This window comes from Triticum dicoccoides, chromosome 5A, assembly GCF_002162155.2.
Source record: "Triticum dicoccoides isolate Atlit2015 ecotype Zavitan chromosome 5A, WEW_v2.0, whole genome shotgun sequence".
Lineage (NCBI taxonomy): Eukaryota > Viridiplantae > Streptophyta > Magnoliopsida > Poales > Poaceae > Triticum > Triticum dicoccoides.
Window position 1 is genome coordinate 711,897,483 of NC_041388.1, and position 20,306 is coordinate 711,917,788.

At 42.8% G+C, this 20,306-nt stretch overlaps 2 protein-coding genes across 2 annotated transcripts in view; both read right to left on the reverse strand.

Annotated features, from left to right (window-relative positions):
• LOC119304393 (beta-amylase) overlaps positions 1–1,714 on the reverse strand; it is a 3,903-nt gene extending 2,189 nt beyond the window's left edge. The window contains exons 1-3 of the mRNA XM_037581573.1: positions 1,607–1,714; positions 994–1,392; positions 558–722 (exon numbers count right to left, since the gene is read on the reverse strand). Of these exons, the coding sequence (XP_037437470.1) occupies positions 558–722; positions 994–1,392; positions 1,607–1,660 (618 nt within the window). The 5' untranslated portion in view covers positions 1,661–1,714. The remainder of the gene's footprint in view (positions 1–557; positions 723–993; positions 1,393–1,606) is intronic.
• A 2,569-nt stretch (positions 1,715–4,283) lies between these two features.
• On the reverse strand, positions 4,284–5,883 carry LOC119304394 (heavy metal-associated isoprenylated plant protein 39-like). Its single transcript, XM_037581574.1, has 3 exons — positions 5,738–5,883; positions 5,509–5,587; positions 4,284–4,807 (listed from the first exon to the last, which is right to left on the reverse strand). Exons 1-3 carry the CDS (start codon positions 5,744–5,746, stop codon positions 4,569–4,571), a joined length of 327 nt encoding a protein of 108 aa, XP_037437471.1. The 5' UTR covers positions 5,747–5,883; the 3' UTR covers positions 4,284–4,568.
• Positions 5,884–20,306: the final 14,423 nt, after the last annotated feature.

A 20,306-nucleotide genomic window follows, 5' to 3' on the forward strand; every position in this document is an offset into this window, starting at 1 on the left:
AGCTCACTAATCTCACCATATAGATACTTCTTTTTGTTTCTTCCAAAAAGCAATATATGAACTTGAAATATTGCGGGTCAATGAAAAATTGGGACTACAATTAATGTGCAGAAAACCATTTTGGATTTTTTTGGGTGTAGCTTATATATATGAAATTAGTCTTTTCCCCAAGACAGTTATCATTTGAAGTATTTAATTATGTTGCACAAACGAATCCTATTTTTTTTCTCATATTGTAGTTCATATGTGTCAAGTTTGTATGATGTCTTATTTAGGAGAAATAAAAAAGTGAAAATTGGGATCGGGGTATGGGGTAGGAGAACTGATGAAGTCAGGTCTAGCCATGCCTTGTTCTGATCTGAAATTGCCATTTTATCCTTGCGTTTTTTATGAGAATCCCTTTTCATTTCGGTGTTGGTTTGCTGAGAAAACTTTTCCAATATAGATCGTCACTTGGACAATAATAAACCGCCTTTGGTCATCACATGTTACATGCAAAAGTATATTAGTCGGAACAAAAGAGGAAATATTTTTATTTGAAAAAAAAAAAAACTTACGATGAATTCTCCGATGCCTGGGAATGACCATCCATGGCTCTGAGGATAGGATGGGTACCTCAACTCTCCAGCCGGGCCAAGTCCGACTTCAATGTCTACAATAACACCGGCATCCAAGAACTCTTTCATGTTGTCCCTGAAGCTTGCCATGTAATCAGTATACATCTGTCACAGCCAGAAAGAAGAATCAAAGCTTTCTACCATCAGCACATTGTACCTATCAAAATCACAACTACTTGTTCTTCCTGTGATTAGGCCCTAGATTCTTTTCACTCTTGATATATATTTCGTTTCTTTTGATATATATTTTTGGCACCATTTGGCCTTTTGCTTGTATTTGCATTCATCTTGAAATTTTCTCTCTAAATACACAAAACAACACACATTTGAATGAAAAAAAAAGCACGAGAGAGCTAGAGTGGTGGTTTATATTAACCTGGACGGCAGATCTTCCATGGAAGAGAGGCTGGTCATCAACTCCAAGGGTGAGGTACTCAATGTTCCTAGTCCCGTGCTGGTCGGTGTAGAAAATGTCCGGATCACTCGCACCGACATTCAGCACCCACTGCGGGATCGGGATGTTGACGACATCACCGACGTTGCCACCACACTGGTGGAATGACATGATGGCCTTTAGCTTCAGTCCAGCCTCATGCACCAGCTGGAACAACTGCTTGTAGGCGGACCAGTCGTACGCCCTGGGGCCCTTGCCCTCCACCAAGCCCCACCAGACGTCTACCATGACACCATCCACACCGGCCTCTACCAGCCTCTTCAGTTGCTCCCTGAGCTCGTCACCCTTCTCGAACCTGTTGTTCACGCTCACGGCGTCCAGCTATTTATTTCCACAACAAAAACGAAGTCAAGGTTAGTACAAATAAAATACTCATTTTGAGGCCTCAGATCTTGTTGACTTCACCCTTTGAACTAGAGTGTTTAAGAATAACGGTATTATATGTACAACATTGCATGTGTGAATTAGATCCTTGAAATGGTTGTAGTGCATGGTGCTTAGAGAATAGAGATTGAGTTGAATGGATGGTGCTTACAGGGAGCATGACGTAGACTTGGACATAGTTGCCTTGTTGCACGCTCGCTTCCATTGTGGCTGCTGGCTGTGTGGATGATCCTCTACAACAAATAGTTTGTTGGATATGGCAGTGAGCTTAGTTAAGGGGTCTATTTATACTATGAAAAAGATGTATCCGCCCATAGCAAGGCCAGTGAACCTAGCTTTTCCAGTCAGATATGTCAGAAATAAGCTTGTCCAGTCAGAAAAGGCGCTTTGTGAACTGATTTTGGTTTTGTTCACCATACACAGCCAAGCTTAAAGGGTAGAAATCATCGGTTTGCAGCCTTATACCATACGCGGCTGATGCAGATCTGATTGGGAGAGAGAAAGGATCCTTATCTATATAGCTAACTTGGGACCCAATTCACGTCTCAGCCGAACTCCTCTGTAATCTAGCCAACCAGCACCTTATATCAACACGCACGCATCCCGGCACAAGTTCTACATGTGTTTCCAAAGCCATTGTCTAACAAGCAAAACTAGAGAACTTTAGGAACAATCTCGACTCGATAAAGTTGTGATTGAGGAATAGTGTTGGAATTTGTACAAACCGACAATATGGTGTGTAAACCATGGGCTTCTAGAGGAGTCTAGGGCTGACAGTAATGCACGCGCGTGGGCTGAGTTTGTTGTAATCTGAGATATCAGCACACACGCATCCTTTCTCAAGTGCATACGCCACCACCTATTGTTGGCCTTGTTATATCTTTTGTGATGTTGGCTTAGGGGAGTGCTTCGTACAAAGCCCAAAACTAAGGGAATTTCTTATTCTTTGCCTGTTGAGACAAATTGTCGCTGAAACACACAGACGAGAGCGTCATAGCGCCAGGCTACCTAGGAGAGCAGTAACTGTAGCTATAGTCGATTCTACTGATTTTTATTGCAGATTTTCCTTTTCTTTTTTTCTCCACCGGTTCCCCATTTTTTTCTGTTTGTCCTTTTCATTTTATTTCTTTGACTTTTTGGCTTTTTGGAAATTCTGTAAACATTTTTGAAAGTGCATGAGTATTAGCAAGATCAATATACTTTCACAATTTATGAAAAAAAAAGGAGAAATACCTGTTAATGGCACACGCCAAGGTGGCCAACCCAATAGCCTTATGTCCGCTATTGGTAGTTGAAACATCATTTGTTGTAAAACATACATGCACGTCTAAACAAATAAATAATTCATGTACTTCTAAAAACTGTATGGATACTACATTAAATATACACATATTTTCTAAACAACATTCATGTAACCAAAAATTATCTATGTATTTTAAAATTATCATCTCACTGAAACAGTGTTCACATATTTTTAGAAAGTATTAATGTACATAAAAAACATTTTCACACACTTTTTAGAGATGTTTATCTATATAAATAAATGTTCACATACTTTTCCCAAAGAATAATGCAACATTAAAAAAAGCAGAGCTCTTCAAAATGTTCATGTAATTTTCATAAAATGCTGATTTTCAAAAAAATATATAACTAATACGAAATTAGTCACATGATTTTGTGAAATTCATTTATTTTATTAAAGTGTTAACCTTTTTCATAAAGTGTTTGTATATAATTTTAAAAGTACGAGTTTTCATAAAATGTAGTGTTAATATACGTCACCAAAAAAATATGGTATACCAAAAATAAATAGAAATGGTCAAACAGAAGAAACAAAAAAAGAGTAAATATGCGACACATTAAATACAAGAAATAAGAAAAAACACAAAACGGAAAGAAATAACAGAAATTTAAACAAACAACAAACAATCAAAACCAAAACAAGTTGTGTTGGGTTGTGGTAAATTTTGCACGCGCACATCGGCAAGTGCTTGCTATATTTCGCAATACGCGAGGTATAAGTTTTATGAGTGAACCCTATCATACACTCATTGCAAAGAGTACAGATCAAATCATACTGCCCATGATCAGGGATTATTTTTTGTTGTTTCTAATTTTATAAGTTTACTCTTATTTTTTGTTTACATCTTTTTTTAGCAAACAGTTGAACATTTTGGTAGTATGTGAACATTTACTTTAAAAACGTGATTTATTGAAGTCATAAGGATTTATTTCATATGTATGCACATTTTGATTTGAATACATGAACATCTCCTTGGAGCTATGTAAATAGTTTTTGAAGTACGTGAACATTTCTTTTTAAACTCATAAACATCAACTTTTAAATGCACGGCACTATTCCATAATAAGCAAACAGTTTCCATTATCAATTTATTTGTGATCATAGTTTTCAGTGTGTAAAAACTGAATACACTGTTTTTCATGTTTATGAAAAAATAAAAAAATATCATTAATTGGCAGCCCTAGTAGTCGGGCCATTTAGGAGTGTGGCGTTGCAAAGGCCGAGCCCCATGGAGCTCGTTTTGCAAAAAGGAAGAAAAAATCAAAACATATTTAAAAGTTTCAAATTTTTTTGAAGTAATGGTGACAGATCAAAGACTGTGAGCAAAGCCGGATATACTTGGGCCTGCGGCAACTTGGAGTTAGGGGAAAGGCCACACTGACACTGCTTCCTTTTTTTTGGCCGCGCCATTGCGACGACTGAAACTCTTGTCCTCTTTCCCATCAGAAGGTGGCAGATAGCCAGTCTCTGTCACAGGCCAGCTCAGGTTCAAACAGCTAAAAAACTGAGATCATGCAATGTAGTCTGAATTCTGAAAAATTGCCTGAAGTTGGCTGATAGAGTAGGATTCATGTCATCACCAATCAGGCAAACCCAGAGTCACATGTCCACACACACTGATCTGATATTTGATTTGACTTGATGTCTGTAGTGCGCTATACCAGTACAGTACGCAAAGCGACCTTGTTTCGCAGTGGAGATGATAATTAGCTATCTAGCATTCCATCAGAGCCTCAGATGTCAAAGACTTTTTGTTGCTGTTGCCGTTTGCGTGATGATGTTGGGTTTCTCCTTCTGCAATGGGTTGCTTTCACTTCTTGTCGACCTTCTTGTCATCTTTCTTCTCCTCTTTCTTGTCTTCCTTCTTCTCCTCGCCCTTCTTCTCAGCAGCCGGCGCCGGCGCCGGCTTCTTCTCCTCCTTGGCCGGGCCAACCGAGACGATGTCGATCTTGCCGAGCTTCTTGAGCCTCTTGGCGATGGCCACCGTGTCCATGGCGCCTATGACGGTCATCTTGTTGTCCTTGAGGTCCGCGGCTATCGAGTCGATACCTGCAACCGAGCACAAGTAGAAAGAAAAGGAATGAGTTCATTCATGATGGTTGATTGGTTGCATCCGGACTATGATTAGATGCAACAAAACTATCTTCATTGATTAAGCAATAGAATTCATGTTCATTAATTGATTAAATCTCTCTTTCTTTAGAATCCATTTATTGATTTGGATCTGCACTATGATTACAAGCATATTATAGTGTGAGGATTTTGATCTTTTGTGCGAGGATCTGACCGACGACATATCTAGTCATGCCCACTCACTCACACGTATACGTAGGACGGAGGAGAGGAGGAGGAAAGGACCCATGTGTAGTTCTACCAAGTTGGCTCATCAAACAAACACAAGAGTAAAGCCATTTTCGTACTATCGTACATGCATGCATGTAGCTTATGGCCCTACAGATTGACTTACTTGGCCGGCCACATCTGATCACACGTCGCGATCGAATATCGCATTATCGCCCAGCAATAATTCATGCGTCCTTGCGAAATTCAGCTACGGTTTATTGGTAGAAGTGTAGAAGGCCGTGTTTCCAAAAATATACTACACGATGAAAAGACGAACTGACTATCAACGGCCAGGAGCCGGGAAGCACGAGAGCAGATTTTTCTGCCCGCTTCCTTGTGAGAATCAAACCGCCAAGCGATATCAAACAAACCAGCAACGGAAGGATTCATGGGGGGCACAAACTTACCGTAGATGTCGGCGACGGCCTCCATGGCTTTCTGCTTGGTCTTGTCGTCGGTCATGGTGGGAATCCTCAGCACCACCTTCTGCGAGCGGCAACCAAGCAAAGAGTGAACAAACATTTCCCCAGGATTCTACTAAGAAACTTAGCAGGATTCACCGACGCGACGACACGATCGGTCGGCATGCTATAATCTGAACGGATCGAGGGAGAAAACACTCTAAAACTGGCGTACCTGGGCCATCGGGCTGTCAGGAGGGGAAAGGCCGGCCGGGATGGAGCAGAGAGACTCAACTCAAGAGGGACAGGAAACAGTGAGAACTTGTGAAGAGTGTGTGTGTGTGTGTGTGTGTGTGTGTGTGTGTGTGTGATGACGATGGCAATGGGGGAGGCTCTTCTTATCTTATACTCCCTCCGTTCCAAAATAGATGACCCAACTTTGTGCTAAAGTTAGTATAAAGTTGGGTCATCTATTTTGGAACGGAGGGAGTATATAGTTCGGACCTGATTGGTGATCGGGTGAAGTGTCAACTTCGTCTCAAAACCAAAAGCCGCCCGCCTAGGTAAGGTGTTTCCACACGACCGGACACCCTCCACTTCAGGAACTCTTCCAGCTGCATTACATACATGAGCACGGTTATATCTTTTGTATTGTTTTGTTTCTGGCGGAGGCCTACAATTCTGTCTTGGTATGTTACTGCATGACAAACACGTCGGTTTCAGAGAATGAATTTCCAGAGGAGTCAATGTTCACGTCTCACTAATCACATCTTGCCACAATTGATTTTCTAGTTCGCTTGGAAAACGACATGGTTGGAAAAACTAGCTAAGGCCCTCTTTGATTTGCAGGATTCTCAAAATGCATAAGTAGGAAAAAAAAATACTGGATTGAAGTGGCATGTCCGCTTCACTCCTATAGGATTAGCATAGTGTGTTTGATGCCACAGGAAAAAAACAAAGAAATTGTAAAAACAGCTTGAAGTGGATGCTAAATTTTTAATAAAATATAGTACGCATGATCCCTTAGGAAAAATTCATGTAGGATTCAATCATATGAATCAAACGACCAACCTAAGGAGATTTTTTAAGGATTCTAACCCTTCGAAAATTCTATAGAATTGCATCGGAGGCTCGTTGCTGTAGGTGGATTACCTCGGTTGTTAAGGCTGCGGCTCGTCGAGTTAGTGGTTGCTAAAGCTTGTTAGCTTAGGTCTGTTTGTTCAAAGCTCGTTAAACTATGTTATGTTACATGGGATGAGCGTAAGGGCGTGATTTTGTTATGAACTAGTTCTCTATTGATTTCACTGCTCAATTACAATAACTGCTCTCTCTCTCTCTCTCTCTCTCTCTGTGTGTTAGCTAGAAAGATAAAAGCAGCCCGAACCGTTGCAGTGCGCCTTTTGTTATGTACTCCCTCCATCCGGAAATACTTGTTATCAAAGTGAATAAAAGGGGGTGTATCTAAATGTATTTTAGTTCTACATACATCTTTTTTGTCCATTTTGATGAGAAGTATTTTCGGAGGAAGGGAGTAGGATTGATCCTGTTGGGGCCCACGTACTTGCGATTCGGATGCACGATGCAAGCTGGGAGATGGATAAGGCTAGCCATAGTGGGGAGTAACTTAGACTAGTGTCATGCATATGACACTAGTCTTTGTTACTATCTTCATAGTGCGAAATAACATATAAGCAGTATCATAGATGATAGCATTTATTACATTATAGACTCATTTTGCTTTGGGTTGCGCTATGTTACAGTAATATATTATGTTACTCCAAACACCTCTCTCCTTATTAATTATATGCCACATAAAAAAATTTGTCTTAAAATGCACTATGTTACTTACTAAGTTAGTCCCACTATGACCAGCCTAACACAAGTACACGACCTTCTCCCTGATTAGCCCATGTGGCAGATGTGGCTGCCATGGCAACGTTTCTCTAGGTCGGCAATTTTACTGCACTACAGGAGGAGGTGCGCTTGTACTACCTCGTATGGACTGAGTTGGGTCGCTTGTAACACTCGTTAGCTTGTTTGATAACCCTGTTAAGTTTAGCAAACTGAAACCATTGATTGACTTCATTCATTAAAAATCAAGTTAGAGTTAGCTTGTTGGATCACCTTCTTCCTGACATAACTAACAAATTGTTGACATCAGATTTTGGCATAGTAAAACACATAATTAAGATGACCTCAAATGAAGAAGTTTTTAACATGAAAATGATGGTTGAATATCGACACTAACAACTCTGATATTTGGGTCATCTCCATCTGAGATCATACAGTGGTCGGACCCTTCCCCAGACCCTGCGCAAGCGGGAGCTACATGCACTGGAGCTGCCCTCCATTTGAGATCATATACAACCTCCAAAGCTAGGAAAACATTCGTCTAGTTCCAAACATTGTCTCTAATGCATATCTGTTGGATGACGTCAGTAATTGGACCCTCGAGATGGCATAAGATGAAATAAATAATTAACATGATATTCCATCGCCTCGTTAGGGCGAATAACTTGCTTTTGGGGCCATTTTTAATCAGATGTCATATGCAAACCTTCAAAGCTAAGAAAGGATTCGCCTCGCCCTAGATGTTGTGTAATACATATCTGATGCATGGCGTCGGTGATTAGACCCTCAAGACCTCGGATGAAATAACATTCAACATAAGATTTATTTGCCTCGTCAAACCAAACATTTATTCTGGGGTCATTTTACCCCGAGCTAATAGGCAGCCCGTGGATTATAAAGAATTGAACTGTCGTCTTAGGCCCAAGAAAAATTCATGTTCGGTTAATTTTGGTAAGATTTAGACGGGATTTAGAGTCATTTTGTTGTATGAGATGTCCCGCCGCCTCATAAACACACAATGGCAACACACCTACTACTTTTTACCCTAGTTTTTACATCTCGTTTTTCGTTCGTTCTTCGTGTTGAAGAGCAATGATCCTCGAGGCCCTATGGGCAGTTGGACCGACTTAGGGTAACCCGTAGCCGCCACACTCCGCGACGGGGTCTCTGCGAGACATGTGCGGGTTCGGATCTCAAAAGTTCTCGTCGATGCGCCTTGCGCGTGTATCGCGCTCCCAGTGGGATTCCTCGAATGATGTGTCCTACGTATCGTGCTCGACGCGGGAAGTACATGATGATGTGTGTTCGTGTGCAAACACAAATCTCAATCCATTTTCTATTTGTTGAGAATAACAACGAATCACAGAGTGCGGCGTTTCGGTGCCCCGACTCATCTGTACCGGGTCAGAAAAAAATCACAAAACACTAAAAAAATTCAAAAACAATCCAATTTTGTTTGCATGGTAGATCATTTGGGCTCCTGAGGAGCTCTCAGCAAAAAACACAAATCGGGTCAGAACAGTGCATGAACTGTAAACTTTTTTATAGACCTTGAATTTTTCTTTTTTTCGAGAGATGCTCAGATGTCCAAATAATTTGAAAATTAGAGCGGAGCTCATGCATGAAATTATCTACCACACAAAAAAATTGTATTTTTTTTTACTTTTCTAGTTTTTTTATCTTTTCGTCAACGCGGGTGCAGCTGAGCTTGGGCTCAAAAGAGGATTATCGCGAATCACAACCTTGGACTAGTTTTCCTTTTCATGAGAATTAACCTCGGAGTAGCTTCGGAGGGAGCTCCTGGGTACTTTAGGCGAAAAATCTTATATGACCCTCCCTGCGTCAAAGTCTCGACTAAACGCAGAGAGAGGAGAGCTAGAGATCTAAAATGGGTCGGCCCATTTTGTAGGTAGCGAAAAGAATACCCAGTTTTGGGAACCTTCTAGAATGTATCTGACCAATTTTGGTTATTCTAGCTCTTTAGTTTTTCATTTTCCTTTTGATATTCTTTTTCCTTTTTCTACTTATTTTTCTTTTCATTATGTCTTTGATATTTGATGTTTATTTCTCTGTGTAAAAACATGTTCAAGAATTCAAATTTATATGTTCTAGATTACAAAACATATTCGTTTTCTGAAAACTGTTCGGAAATTTCAAAAAATGTTTACATTTTTCTAAAATTGTTCCCATTTTTAAAAAAAATCCCGAATTAAAAAATATTGGCGTTTTGAATAAAGTTGGGGAATGTCAAAAATGGTCAAATTTTTACAAGTGGTTCTTGTTTTCATATGTTGTTCACAAATTCACATTAACATTTGGGAATTTTTAACAATGTTCCCTTTTTCAAAAAATGCTTAGAATTTCAAAAAATTGTTCTTGTTTATATATATATTTTTAAGTAGTTTGAATGAATGTTCTACTTTTAAAATAATATTCACGTTTTTCATTTTCTGTGAATTTTCAAAATTGTTCATGGATTCAAAAAATTCTTGAGTTTTTACAAGTTTGAAAATTGTTCGTGTTTGAAATACGTGTTCATAAGTTTGAAAAGTGTTTCTGTTTCAAAAAATATTCAGTTATTTAGAAGATAAATAATTTGAAAAATTGTGCGAATCTACAAGTGATGTTAGTTCTTAAAGTATTTATGTTCTTTTTAGTCATGAAAGCTCATCGGCCCCCGTGGCTAGCAATACTCGCTCACGAACGGTAAATCTTTTTTCGATTACTAGCAAGAAGGCATCACATTTTACGGATTTTCACTTCGGTTAGTGCAAGAGCACCACAAACGGTCATTTGAGCTCTAAGAAAATGGCCCATTATCTGTTGCAAAGAGCGGCAAATAGGACCTCCCGCTACAGTCACCCAACTGCTGCCAAATCACCCATGCGGATGGCCTTCGGCCGCGGCCCAAATAGCATTCGGCTCGCTAGGCTCGCTGGCCTATTTTTTTTTAAATCACCAATTTTTTGAAAAACTCGCTAATAATTTTACACATTTATATAGAATATCAAAATGCATGAATTTTAAAACTGTTCATCAAATTTCAAAAGAACCTTGATAATATAAAATTCAGGATGAATTTAAAAATCTTTGTAAATTAAAAGTACTTCACGAAAATCTATAACATCTACTAATTTAAAAAATTCAGAAATGTTCGAAATATTCGTATATTCAATCCTCGAATTGTTAATTATCTTCACAACTTGGAAAATATCACACTTTTCTAAAAAAGAACTATTTTATTGAAAAATACCCTATTCCATAATATAATATGTTATGAATCAATATATTTTACATTGGTTGTAATAATATCTTACATTATGGGACAGAGAAAGTGTCAAATTTGACAAAATAATTCTTAAAAAATAAAAATGTTCATGAATTTTAAAGAATATTGCTACTTTAGAGATGCTCACAATTTTGAAAAACAAAGTCAAGAATTTAAAATATGTTCATGAAGTTCTAAAATAAAAAGGAAACAAAACCAAAGAAATAAAAAATAAGCAGAGAAAAGAAAGAAACCCGCACTAAAACATTCTAGAAGCGTCACAAAACCGAGTGGGAGCAATTCAACTGTACAATCCCACTACCGGCCTGCTCGCTGGGGGTGTACGCCCGGTATGTAATGCACTCTATTTCGACGCACAACCATTTTTTGGGTGTGGATAGAACTCGACAAATATGTCTCACCCATACCGATTCCCATTAGGAATCACCTACGGTCGCGCGACTATCATGCCAGCCTAATAGTGTATGTCGCTCGCTGCTGGTCCGTCGCTATAGGTTCGTTCTGCTCCAGATTTCTTTGTTTTTTATCTTTTCTTTAGTTTTTCCTGTTTTTCACCTGTTTTGTTTGGATTATTATTATTATTTTATTATTTATACTTATACACTGGTTTTCTTTGGATTTTTTCCTTTCTTCGTTATACTTTGTTTCCTTAATTTTTTTTGGTTTCTTCAATTTTCTCTGTTTTTCTTTTTGTTTTTTTGTCAGTTTGTCAATTTTTTAGCACATATCTACTTTTTCTTAGTACACATTGTACATTTTAGCGCACACGTGAATCATATTTTTGATACATGTGGGATATTTTTCAAATACATTATGTGCATTTTTAAAATACATGGTTTGACCTCTTTTTCGATTACACAGTAACATTTGTGAAATACAAATTGTACTTTTTGATTGGAAATAAAAAATTCTTTAAACTATGGAAACTTTTTTACATTGTATAAACAATTTTTATAATTACGATGACATTTTTTGGGAAGACATGAATATTTCATTAATATCTCAAGTACATTTCTTAAACCTATACGAACATTTTTTACATTGTATAAGCATTTTTAAATGACGCAACATTTTTTGGAAACGCAAAAATATTTCTATAAAATATCACATCATTTTCTAGTAGTATGAAACATTGTTTACATTACACAAATATTTTTCTTACATTGCATACTTATTTTTTAGAAGTTTTTCGTACACTCTTTTTAAATGCAGGAACATTGTCTTTAAAATGGCACATGCATTATCTTACATACCATACACATTTATTAAAAAAATTGCATGCATTTTTTTGAAACACGGAAACGTGTTTTTCCTGTCACAAACATTTTTTCCATGTCACAGCCATTTTTTCATGTCACAAACTTTTTTTTGAAAGTTACCAAATTTTTACAAAAGTAGTCTAACAAATTTCTTATACGTTGTTAACATTTGTTCAAATTCATAGTTAAAATCTTTAAGTAAATTTAATTTTTGAATTATATGCATTTCGACTGACGTCAGCATGAGGACCCATGTCCCTATTGGGCCGTCCCACAACTAGCTCCTTGTAGCATGCATGCGGGCGAGGCAGCCCTCTGTCTTGCTATAAGAGATACATAGACTCGCCCGTGGATAGAAGCACAGCTTGCTACGAACACACCTAGGGGGTGTTTGGTTTGTGCCCGAGGTTGCCTCAGCAAGGCGTTGGCTAGCCAAATTTTTAGTTGAGGTTTTGGTTGCCCATGATTTGGCCAACATTGACAAAAAAAATGAACTAGAGTTGGCTGAAGTTCATTGGCATGCCAAAAAATTGACAACCATCCAAATAAAGACCAATCTTTAAGTCATGACCAAAATTTTAGTAAGGTGCACTTTGGCCACAATCCAAACCTCGGGCCAAGTAAAATGACACAACATTAACAGAGCATGAGTTTTGAGGAATTCTGGCGCGGTTAGTAATCCAGCCCAAAAGTATAAGCACAACATAGCTATCCCAACGTGGTCGTGTCCTTCCTGTGCTTCCTTGAACTTCAAAGACCTTCCAGCCCTGAGAACCTCCCACTTTGGCACTTTTCCAGTGAACTTACACAGTTTTGTCCATGCTTCGGTGCCATCCAACTTCAATTTCTTCCACGGTACCCTAGCTAGCTCCTCATCTATCTAGCTTCTTGGGCGCCTGTTCACCTGCTGCATGCGTTGCGCATGGTTAATTTTTGTTTGACACGAGAAAAATATCTAGGGACTCCGCGAGAAGGGAAGGGGAGCGTATTTCTCTCTTGCGCCGGGGAAAAGAAGAAAAGAAAATTTGCGAGCGTGCCAGTGTACCGTAGTACACAAAGAAAAGGATGCGGGAAACGAGTATTTCATTAATCTCATTGGAGAAACAAAAGTACAAGATCCCGTAAACAAAAAGTGCGCTCGGTGGCCTACTAGCGCGGCCAGCCTGACTATGGCGATCGTGGTCTCCTGGTTCCCGGGGCCTTGGAAGGCTCCCGGTTAATTACTCCCGCGGGTTGCTCCGCGAGATACCTCTGATTAAGCTGCGTGGTCGTCTTCGTCGTCTTCGCTTCGTGTTCTCGATGCATGATGATGGTGGTGTGTGTGGGCGGCGGCAGAGCCCGTGTCCTCGTCGGTACACGCGCCACAAGTAGTGTGGCCTTTGCGGTGGCCACGCCCGCCCTCGCCGTCGTGCCTCGTCGGTTTTTGCGGCGTTGGAGTAGTTGGTGTTGGGGTAGCATGGGTCGCGGTCGGCTCAGACATCTTGATGACCTGTTGCTTCATCGGGGTGTTCAAGGGGCTACGCCTTGCGGGAGTAACGGTTTGGGGAGACCGGCGTCAGTGTAAAATAAACTGACACACGCTCATATTGACATGGCCAGGGTGGTTGGCGCCTCATCTTGGCTAGACGCCAAGTATTTGGCGGTCTGCCAAGGCAAAGGCGCCGCCTCACAGGGCCGTGGAAAGTGGTGTCGCAAAGGCCGCATCGCCTTGGGCTGGTACTACGCGAAAGAGTGACCTGTGCGCCGGCGAAGCCATGGACCTGTACACCAAGGACCTGTCCGCCGTGATGGGTGCGCCTCTCGAAGGAGGGACCGGTCTTGGACAGCGTCGTTGCAATCTTTAGTTCAGTAAAGGATCTGTATGCCATTGACCTGTTCGTCGGGGATGCGGGCCTCATGAAGGAGGAACCGGTCTTAGACCCGTCGTTGGGATATTGGTTCCACCAAGGACCTGTACGTCGTGATGGGAAAGGCGGGTCTCGGGCTGCGTTGTCGGCGAGCTCCGGTTCCGCCATGCCATCTCCTCCAAGAGTGTAATGCGAAACCTGTACGCCATGATGAAAAAGGCGGGTCTCGGGCTGCATCGTCAGTGAGCTCCGATTCCGCCACGCCGTCTCATCCAAGAGTGTGATGCCAAGCATGTACGCCGGTGTACCCTTTGCCATGAACCTACTGTGGCCTTGTTCGTCGCCATCTGTGTGTCGCGATCTGTACACCGTGGGGTGTTCACCAAGCACCGTGAAGGCTGCGATGGTAGGGCGCCGGGGCTAGCGGTTGGGCTGCGTCGTTGGAGAGCTCCGGCTGCTCCCGAGTAATCTCCAGCCAAGAACATGACACCTGAAAATGAACGGCTTGGCGTCAAACCCCAACGATGTCGGTGCAGTTTTTCTGGTCCAGTGAAGTCGTCTTCGACGGTGGCAACAACGCGATCACACAAGCGTCGTCGTCTCCGATGTCCGGCACATACTCTAGGTGTAGTGCACGCATGCTGGATGGCAGGGAGAGAAACAAAAGAAAAAGTAATTAGACGATCATTTCACCATCAGGCAACATGAGCTTGGTGTTCATATCGTCGAAGTCCTTGCCGCCCTTGCACGGATGGCCGCCGATCTCCGTTGCGGCTGCGTTAATTCCTGCAAGATGTGATTTGCCTCTGGTGTTTTGCAAAGTGGTTTGCCCGGCGATGGATGGATGTGTGCGTGGTAGAATAGATAGATGTTGTGTTGCGTGAAGGATGGATGGATCTCTCCCGTGCGTGAGTTATGATGGATGTGTGCCTGGTTGCCGGTTGTGTGCTCCGGTGTGGTGCTAGCAGGTCTTTTCTCTGAACGTATGTGCGTGATGAATGGATGCGGTAGCCTTGCGGCGTGATGGATGGATGCGGTAGCCTTGTGGCGTGATGGTTGCTTGAGCATCTATTTATAGGCAGGAGGTGAAGCCCTCCGTGCCCGTAACCTCCCGATTTTCCTGGAAGCGATATGGATGGAAACATGTTGGTCTTCTTCGTATGTTTATCCCTTCGACTGATCTTCTTGACCCACACTCCTGCAAAAGAAAATAATACATATGTATTTAGTTAGTTTTCAACTGACTGCAGGTGGGTCAGTGCATTTGCCAAACATGTGACTTCGGCCGTCCTGGATGTTCATCCATTTTCATCTTATTTTGAACTGTTTGTACGGGTATTCAAGTATGTACACGCGCTTGCTGGCCGGTATACAGGTATTTTTGTACATAGTTATACATGCCGGTCGTGGCGGCCGCTGCGTACTCCGGTATGTATTGCGCTCCTAGACGTGCGAGTTGCCGCTCTAGTAGGTCGGATGCCTGCATGTAGTACGTAGGCAATTTTTGCCATGCACCACGTACATACTCAAGAGATCAGGTCAATGCATGCATGCACTAGTCTGCGAGCATACATATATAATTCTTTCCTGTGTATACCTACAAAAAGTATTCAAATTTTCTGCTTTCTTTAGTACAAAATCACGTCGGACAATTTTAGACTAAGTTGAGATCTTGCGAATATTCGACATGGACAAGCGTCAAGCGGGAGCTTGATCAAGAATTCGAGATGTAACATAACTGGACTAGGTCTAAGAGCAAAAACTAGCTTCGATGATTTTCTTCAATCACAAACCTTGCGGCCTTGTAGACGGTGTGGCGTTAGAGCATCTCTAACAGCGGCGCTAAATATATAGGTGTTTTAGTGCACGTGGATCGGTTTCGCGCGCTCCAGCGTGCGCGGGAGATTCCAGCGCGCGGCAAAGAATCGCACACGCGCGAAGTCAAGCAGGAGCTTGATCAAGAATTCGAGATGTAACATAACTGGACTAGGTCTAAGAGCAATAACTAGCTTCGATGATTTTTTCCAATCACAAACCTTGCAGCCTTGTAGACGGTGTGGCGTTAGAGCATCTCTAACAGCGGCGCTAAGTATATAGGTGTTTTAGTGCACGTGGATCGGTTTCGCGCGCTCCAGCGTGCGCGGGAGATTCCGGCGCGCGGCAAAGAATCGCGCGCGCGAAAAAACGGCCCGGCACGCGGCGTCCGGCGTGCTTTATAAAACGCGCGCCCCCGAGCTGTCAACCGCACACCCGAGCGCCCCACCGCCCCCTTCTTTCCCCCGCCACCCTCTTCTTCCTCGCATCTGGCGCGCCGATTTTTTGCAACGTCTGTTGGAGCAGCTCGCGTGCCCAATATTTTGCAGTGGCCGATAGTGAAGCGGAGAAATGTGTGGTGATGAAGATGAACTCTGCATGTGTTCCGATAGGCTAGACTAAGTGATTCGGTGAATGAACTAGCAAGAGCAACCTTAACACACATCAAGGGACTGCATCTTCATCTGCCTAGCTTCTTGGGCGCCTGATCCTTTGGGTGGATAATTGTGTGATGATGAAGATGAACTCTGCGTGTCATCCGGATATGTAAACTGGAATTTAAGTACTGTGTGGTGATGACGATGAACCCTGTGTGTGTTATGAACTGTGTGGTACTGCTCCCATTAATAGTTTAACGCTTGTGGTCATATCACTAATCTTGAAGCTCCTCGAGTCGTGTCTTCAGTAGCCATTGTGTGTGTGGTAGTTTACCTATGTTGCTTGCTGTTCTGCAAAATAAGTTTCACCTTTATCTAACTTATTATGGTCTTACTAGTTTAACTAGAATCGAGATTGGCACGCGGGCGTGTCTAGCAGTCCCTTAACGATTTCAGAATCATGGATTACAGTCTAAGGCAACCATGATACTTAATTATGGCGATAAACTTTGTTGAAGTGCAATTTCAATATTCGGAACAGAAGGTTAGTTAGAATTGCCGGCACTGGTATGAGAGAAACCACGGGTAAAATATTGTTCTTTGTGCAAAAACATAGATAGCTGCTAATACCATATCCTTGTCACCCTAGTAAAAGTAGCCACCATTCGCATCAATATTTTTATCCTCCCGCAAAAGAAAACAGTTAAATAATGCAATACTATTGCATAGCCATGCTGTACACACAAATCATAAAAAGGTGTAGATCACTTGAAATTACCATGAGAAGTTGTGTAAAACCTTGGGATCCATCTGCCACGTAGATAAAATACAGCAATTTCTACCAAGCTCCGCCACTGAAAATAGACCTGTTGTTCCTAAAGTAACATTCGGTCGAGAATGGTCAAGTGATTCATGGGCACACGAGAGTGTGACATATAGGAGTTCCTTGACGATTCCGGAGCCATGGCTTTACATTCTAAAGCAACCACGAGCTTTGATTATGACGATAAACAACGTCCAAGTGGGAGTACAAGGTTCGAAAGAGAAGGTTAGGTACAGGTGACAACACCACGCGCTCGATCTGAGGGAAACCTTGGACAGAATATTACCACATCTACGCGGCATTTTTTGTGACAGTATAGTATGCTGTCTCCACGATGTATCGGATAGGCACGTCTTTTTACCGTTTCTTGCTGGTGGTATAGTATGCTGTCTCCACGATGTATCGGATAGGCACGTCTTTTTACCGTTTCTTGCTGGTGGTTTCTAATACTGGCGCCAAGAATGCTGGACCAGCACTTTGTTAAATAAGATGGAACATCTGATCGACTATGTTTATCATCTCATGAAAAGAAGCATCGTGTGCTTGCATGCATGTGCTAACACTTTTGCATCGTCACTAACAAAAATCAATAAGCTTCCGTAATCACCACTTCACCAGACGTCTATATAAGGCACCAAATAACGCCTCCACCCTCTCAACACTCGACTCACGCTCATACCAATAACCTAGTAGCGACTAGTCTTGCCAAGTTCAATATGGCCAACAAATCATCGTCTGCTTCGACCTTTGCCGCCATGGCCATCGCCCTCCTCCTGGTCGCGCACTCCATCTCCATGCCGGGGGTAGTTCACTGCGCGAGGGGCGGAGTGGCAACCACGGCTCCGGAGAGGGCTTCCGAGGGAAGCGACGGCGTCAGCAGCTTCCCCGCCGTCGAGCCCATGGACAAGGAGACGACTCCCGGTCATAGCCCTGGCCCCGGTCATGGTCACCAGGGCGATGGGCCGTACAATACTACGGGTCCGCCGTAATTCGTCGGTCGGTGGGTTACGTGGGCTAGGTAGTATATGCATGCACGCATGCCCTGCTTTCGTAGCTAGTTATGGTATATCATGAACGGAGGCGTCCAGTGTCGATCAGCGTCGTCTTCGTGCTACGTGTTTGCACTACGAGAATAATAGGTTCGAGAGGTCTGCTCTTTCGGCCGGCTTCATCGTTCTTGGTCCGGACGAGGTATGAGTGTCTACAGGTATTTCGTGTTTGCTTGCATGTAAATATGATAGTCATTTACGGGTGACGAAATTTATGTATGGTTGTTCATGACGATACGGTCCATACGGATGTCAGTTTGATCATTGTTTGCGCTCATTCTATCTGATCTTTTCAAAAGATCAGCCGGCCGCGAGCCGGCCGATGCATGATGTTCTTTTCTGTGTCTTCCCACTGAGTGTTTGCTTGGATGTATATATGATTGTCATTTGCGAGTTACTAATTTATACTTCACTCGTCGCAAAATAAGTGACTTAACTTTGTACTAACTTCAAATTGAGTCACTTATTTTGGGATGTTTTAAGGTCTAATTTTTTTTCTTTACAAATGCAATCGGGCAAGTCTATTCAGGCAAAACTCATGGAATTCAGTACTAAAAACATGAAAAAACATAAAAAATATATATGAAATGCATAAAACTGTCTTCGGAACTACTAGATGCCACAATACAACCCATGAATAACAAGTGACACCTACAAATATGAGCAAAAAAATATGAATGTAAATCTTTGCACAAGTGAGTACTTGTGCATATAGTTTTCCCAAAAAGAGTTGTAGCTTTTGAGAAAGGGAAGAATAGATTTAAGATGTAGTTGTAGAAATGAAGTGTAGAGTATGAAATTGTTAATTTAATCCTGCCAAAGCATTGAGCCCAGCACTGAACTTAAAGCAACAAACCTCGTTGTGAAGGTCCTGAATATGAATATTAGTTCATCTCTGCAGGCTGTAGAGTATGGCAGTACGAAAAGCACCAACAATACATTAAATATGCACAATTAAAGCGCAAGTGATGGTTAATGTGCCGGGTGTCGGAACAAATGTTGCGCCTGCCGCTTCTAGAAGCTGCAATGCTCGCTCTTGCGGCCGCTTCTTGCAAGCCGGCGCGCAACAGTGCACAGCCTAACCGGGTGGGCGCACTACCGGAACAGGGCCCTGTGCCGACGGCCATATCTATGCCGACGGCCCCCGTCGGCCTTGTCTGCGCTATGCCGACAGCCATATCCAGGCCGTCGGCGTAATAAAGCCGCCGGGCTACTCAGACCTATGCCGACGGCCCCCGTTGGCCCAGAGCGGCCGTCGGCTTACCCAAACTTACGCCTACAGCGGCCGTCGGCATATACCGGCCGTCGGCATAATTGCGGGCCCGGCGATCCCGCCGTGACGTCCGTCTAACGGCGTCCGATCTATGCCGACGGCCGAGGCGGGAGGCCGTCGGCATAGATGCCCTAACCACGTCAACGATCCGAGGCGCACCGACCACCACTTATGCCGACGGCTGCCGTTGGCATAGATGCCACATCACCGATCCGCGGCGCGCCGGCCATCTGCCCTATGCCGCAGCTATGCCGACGGCTTTGCCGTCGGCATAGTTTTTTTTTCTTTTTTTCTTTTTTCTTTTTTTCTTTTTTTCTTTTTTTCTTTTTTTCATAGCTATATTTTTTTCATAGTTTTTTTTTCTTTTTTTACCACATCATCGATCTTTTTATCATAGTTCCCCTATCCAGTTATCGGTCACCCCCTCCACTCGTTAGTTTTTTTTCTTTTTTTTCATAGCTATATTTTATGTTTTCTGAAATATTATTATTTGACTAACTTACATATAGTACGTGTTAATAAGCATACGTACATTATTTTTCGGTTCTGTACACAGCGGTGTGACCCGCCTCACGAGCGGTGCCACCGCTAGCCGGCACCTGGAATGGGGAACAGCCGCATCGGGTCTATACGAAGGGGACTTTGCTCCCAAGTGTTTATATATATATCGGATGACCTACCACAACCGGGTGGTGTTGTGGCATGTCCGAAGAGGCGGCACGGATCTCCGGTGCGTGGCCTCCCTCACGGACGGCGCCGCCGGCGGCACCTCGAGGGGGGAAACTGCCGCGTCGGTTCTACACGGAGTGGATGTAGCTGTGGTTTTGGCCCGGATGTTGCTCCCGGGTGTCCCTATGGGCCGACCGGACACAACCGGGTGGAGAGCTCCACTGGTCAAAGCCCGTCCGTGGGAAGTCAAAGGGCTAGATCTCGTGGTCAACCGCTCCAGTGTTAGGCGGGACGGGGGCCCTGGGGGTGGCAATGCCACCGGAGCGTCGTACC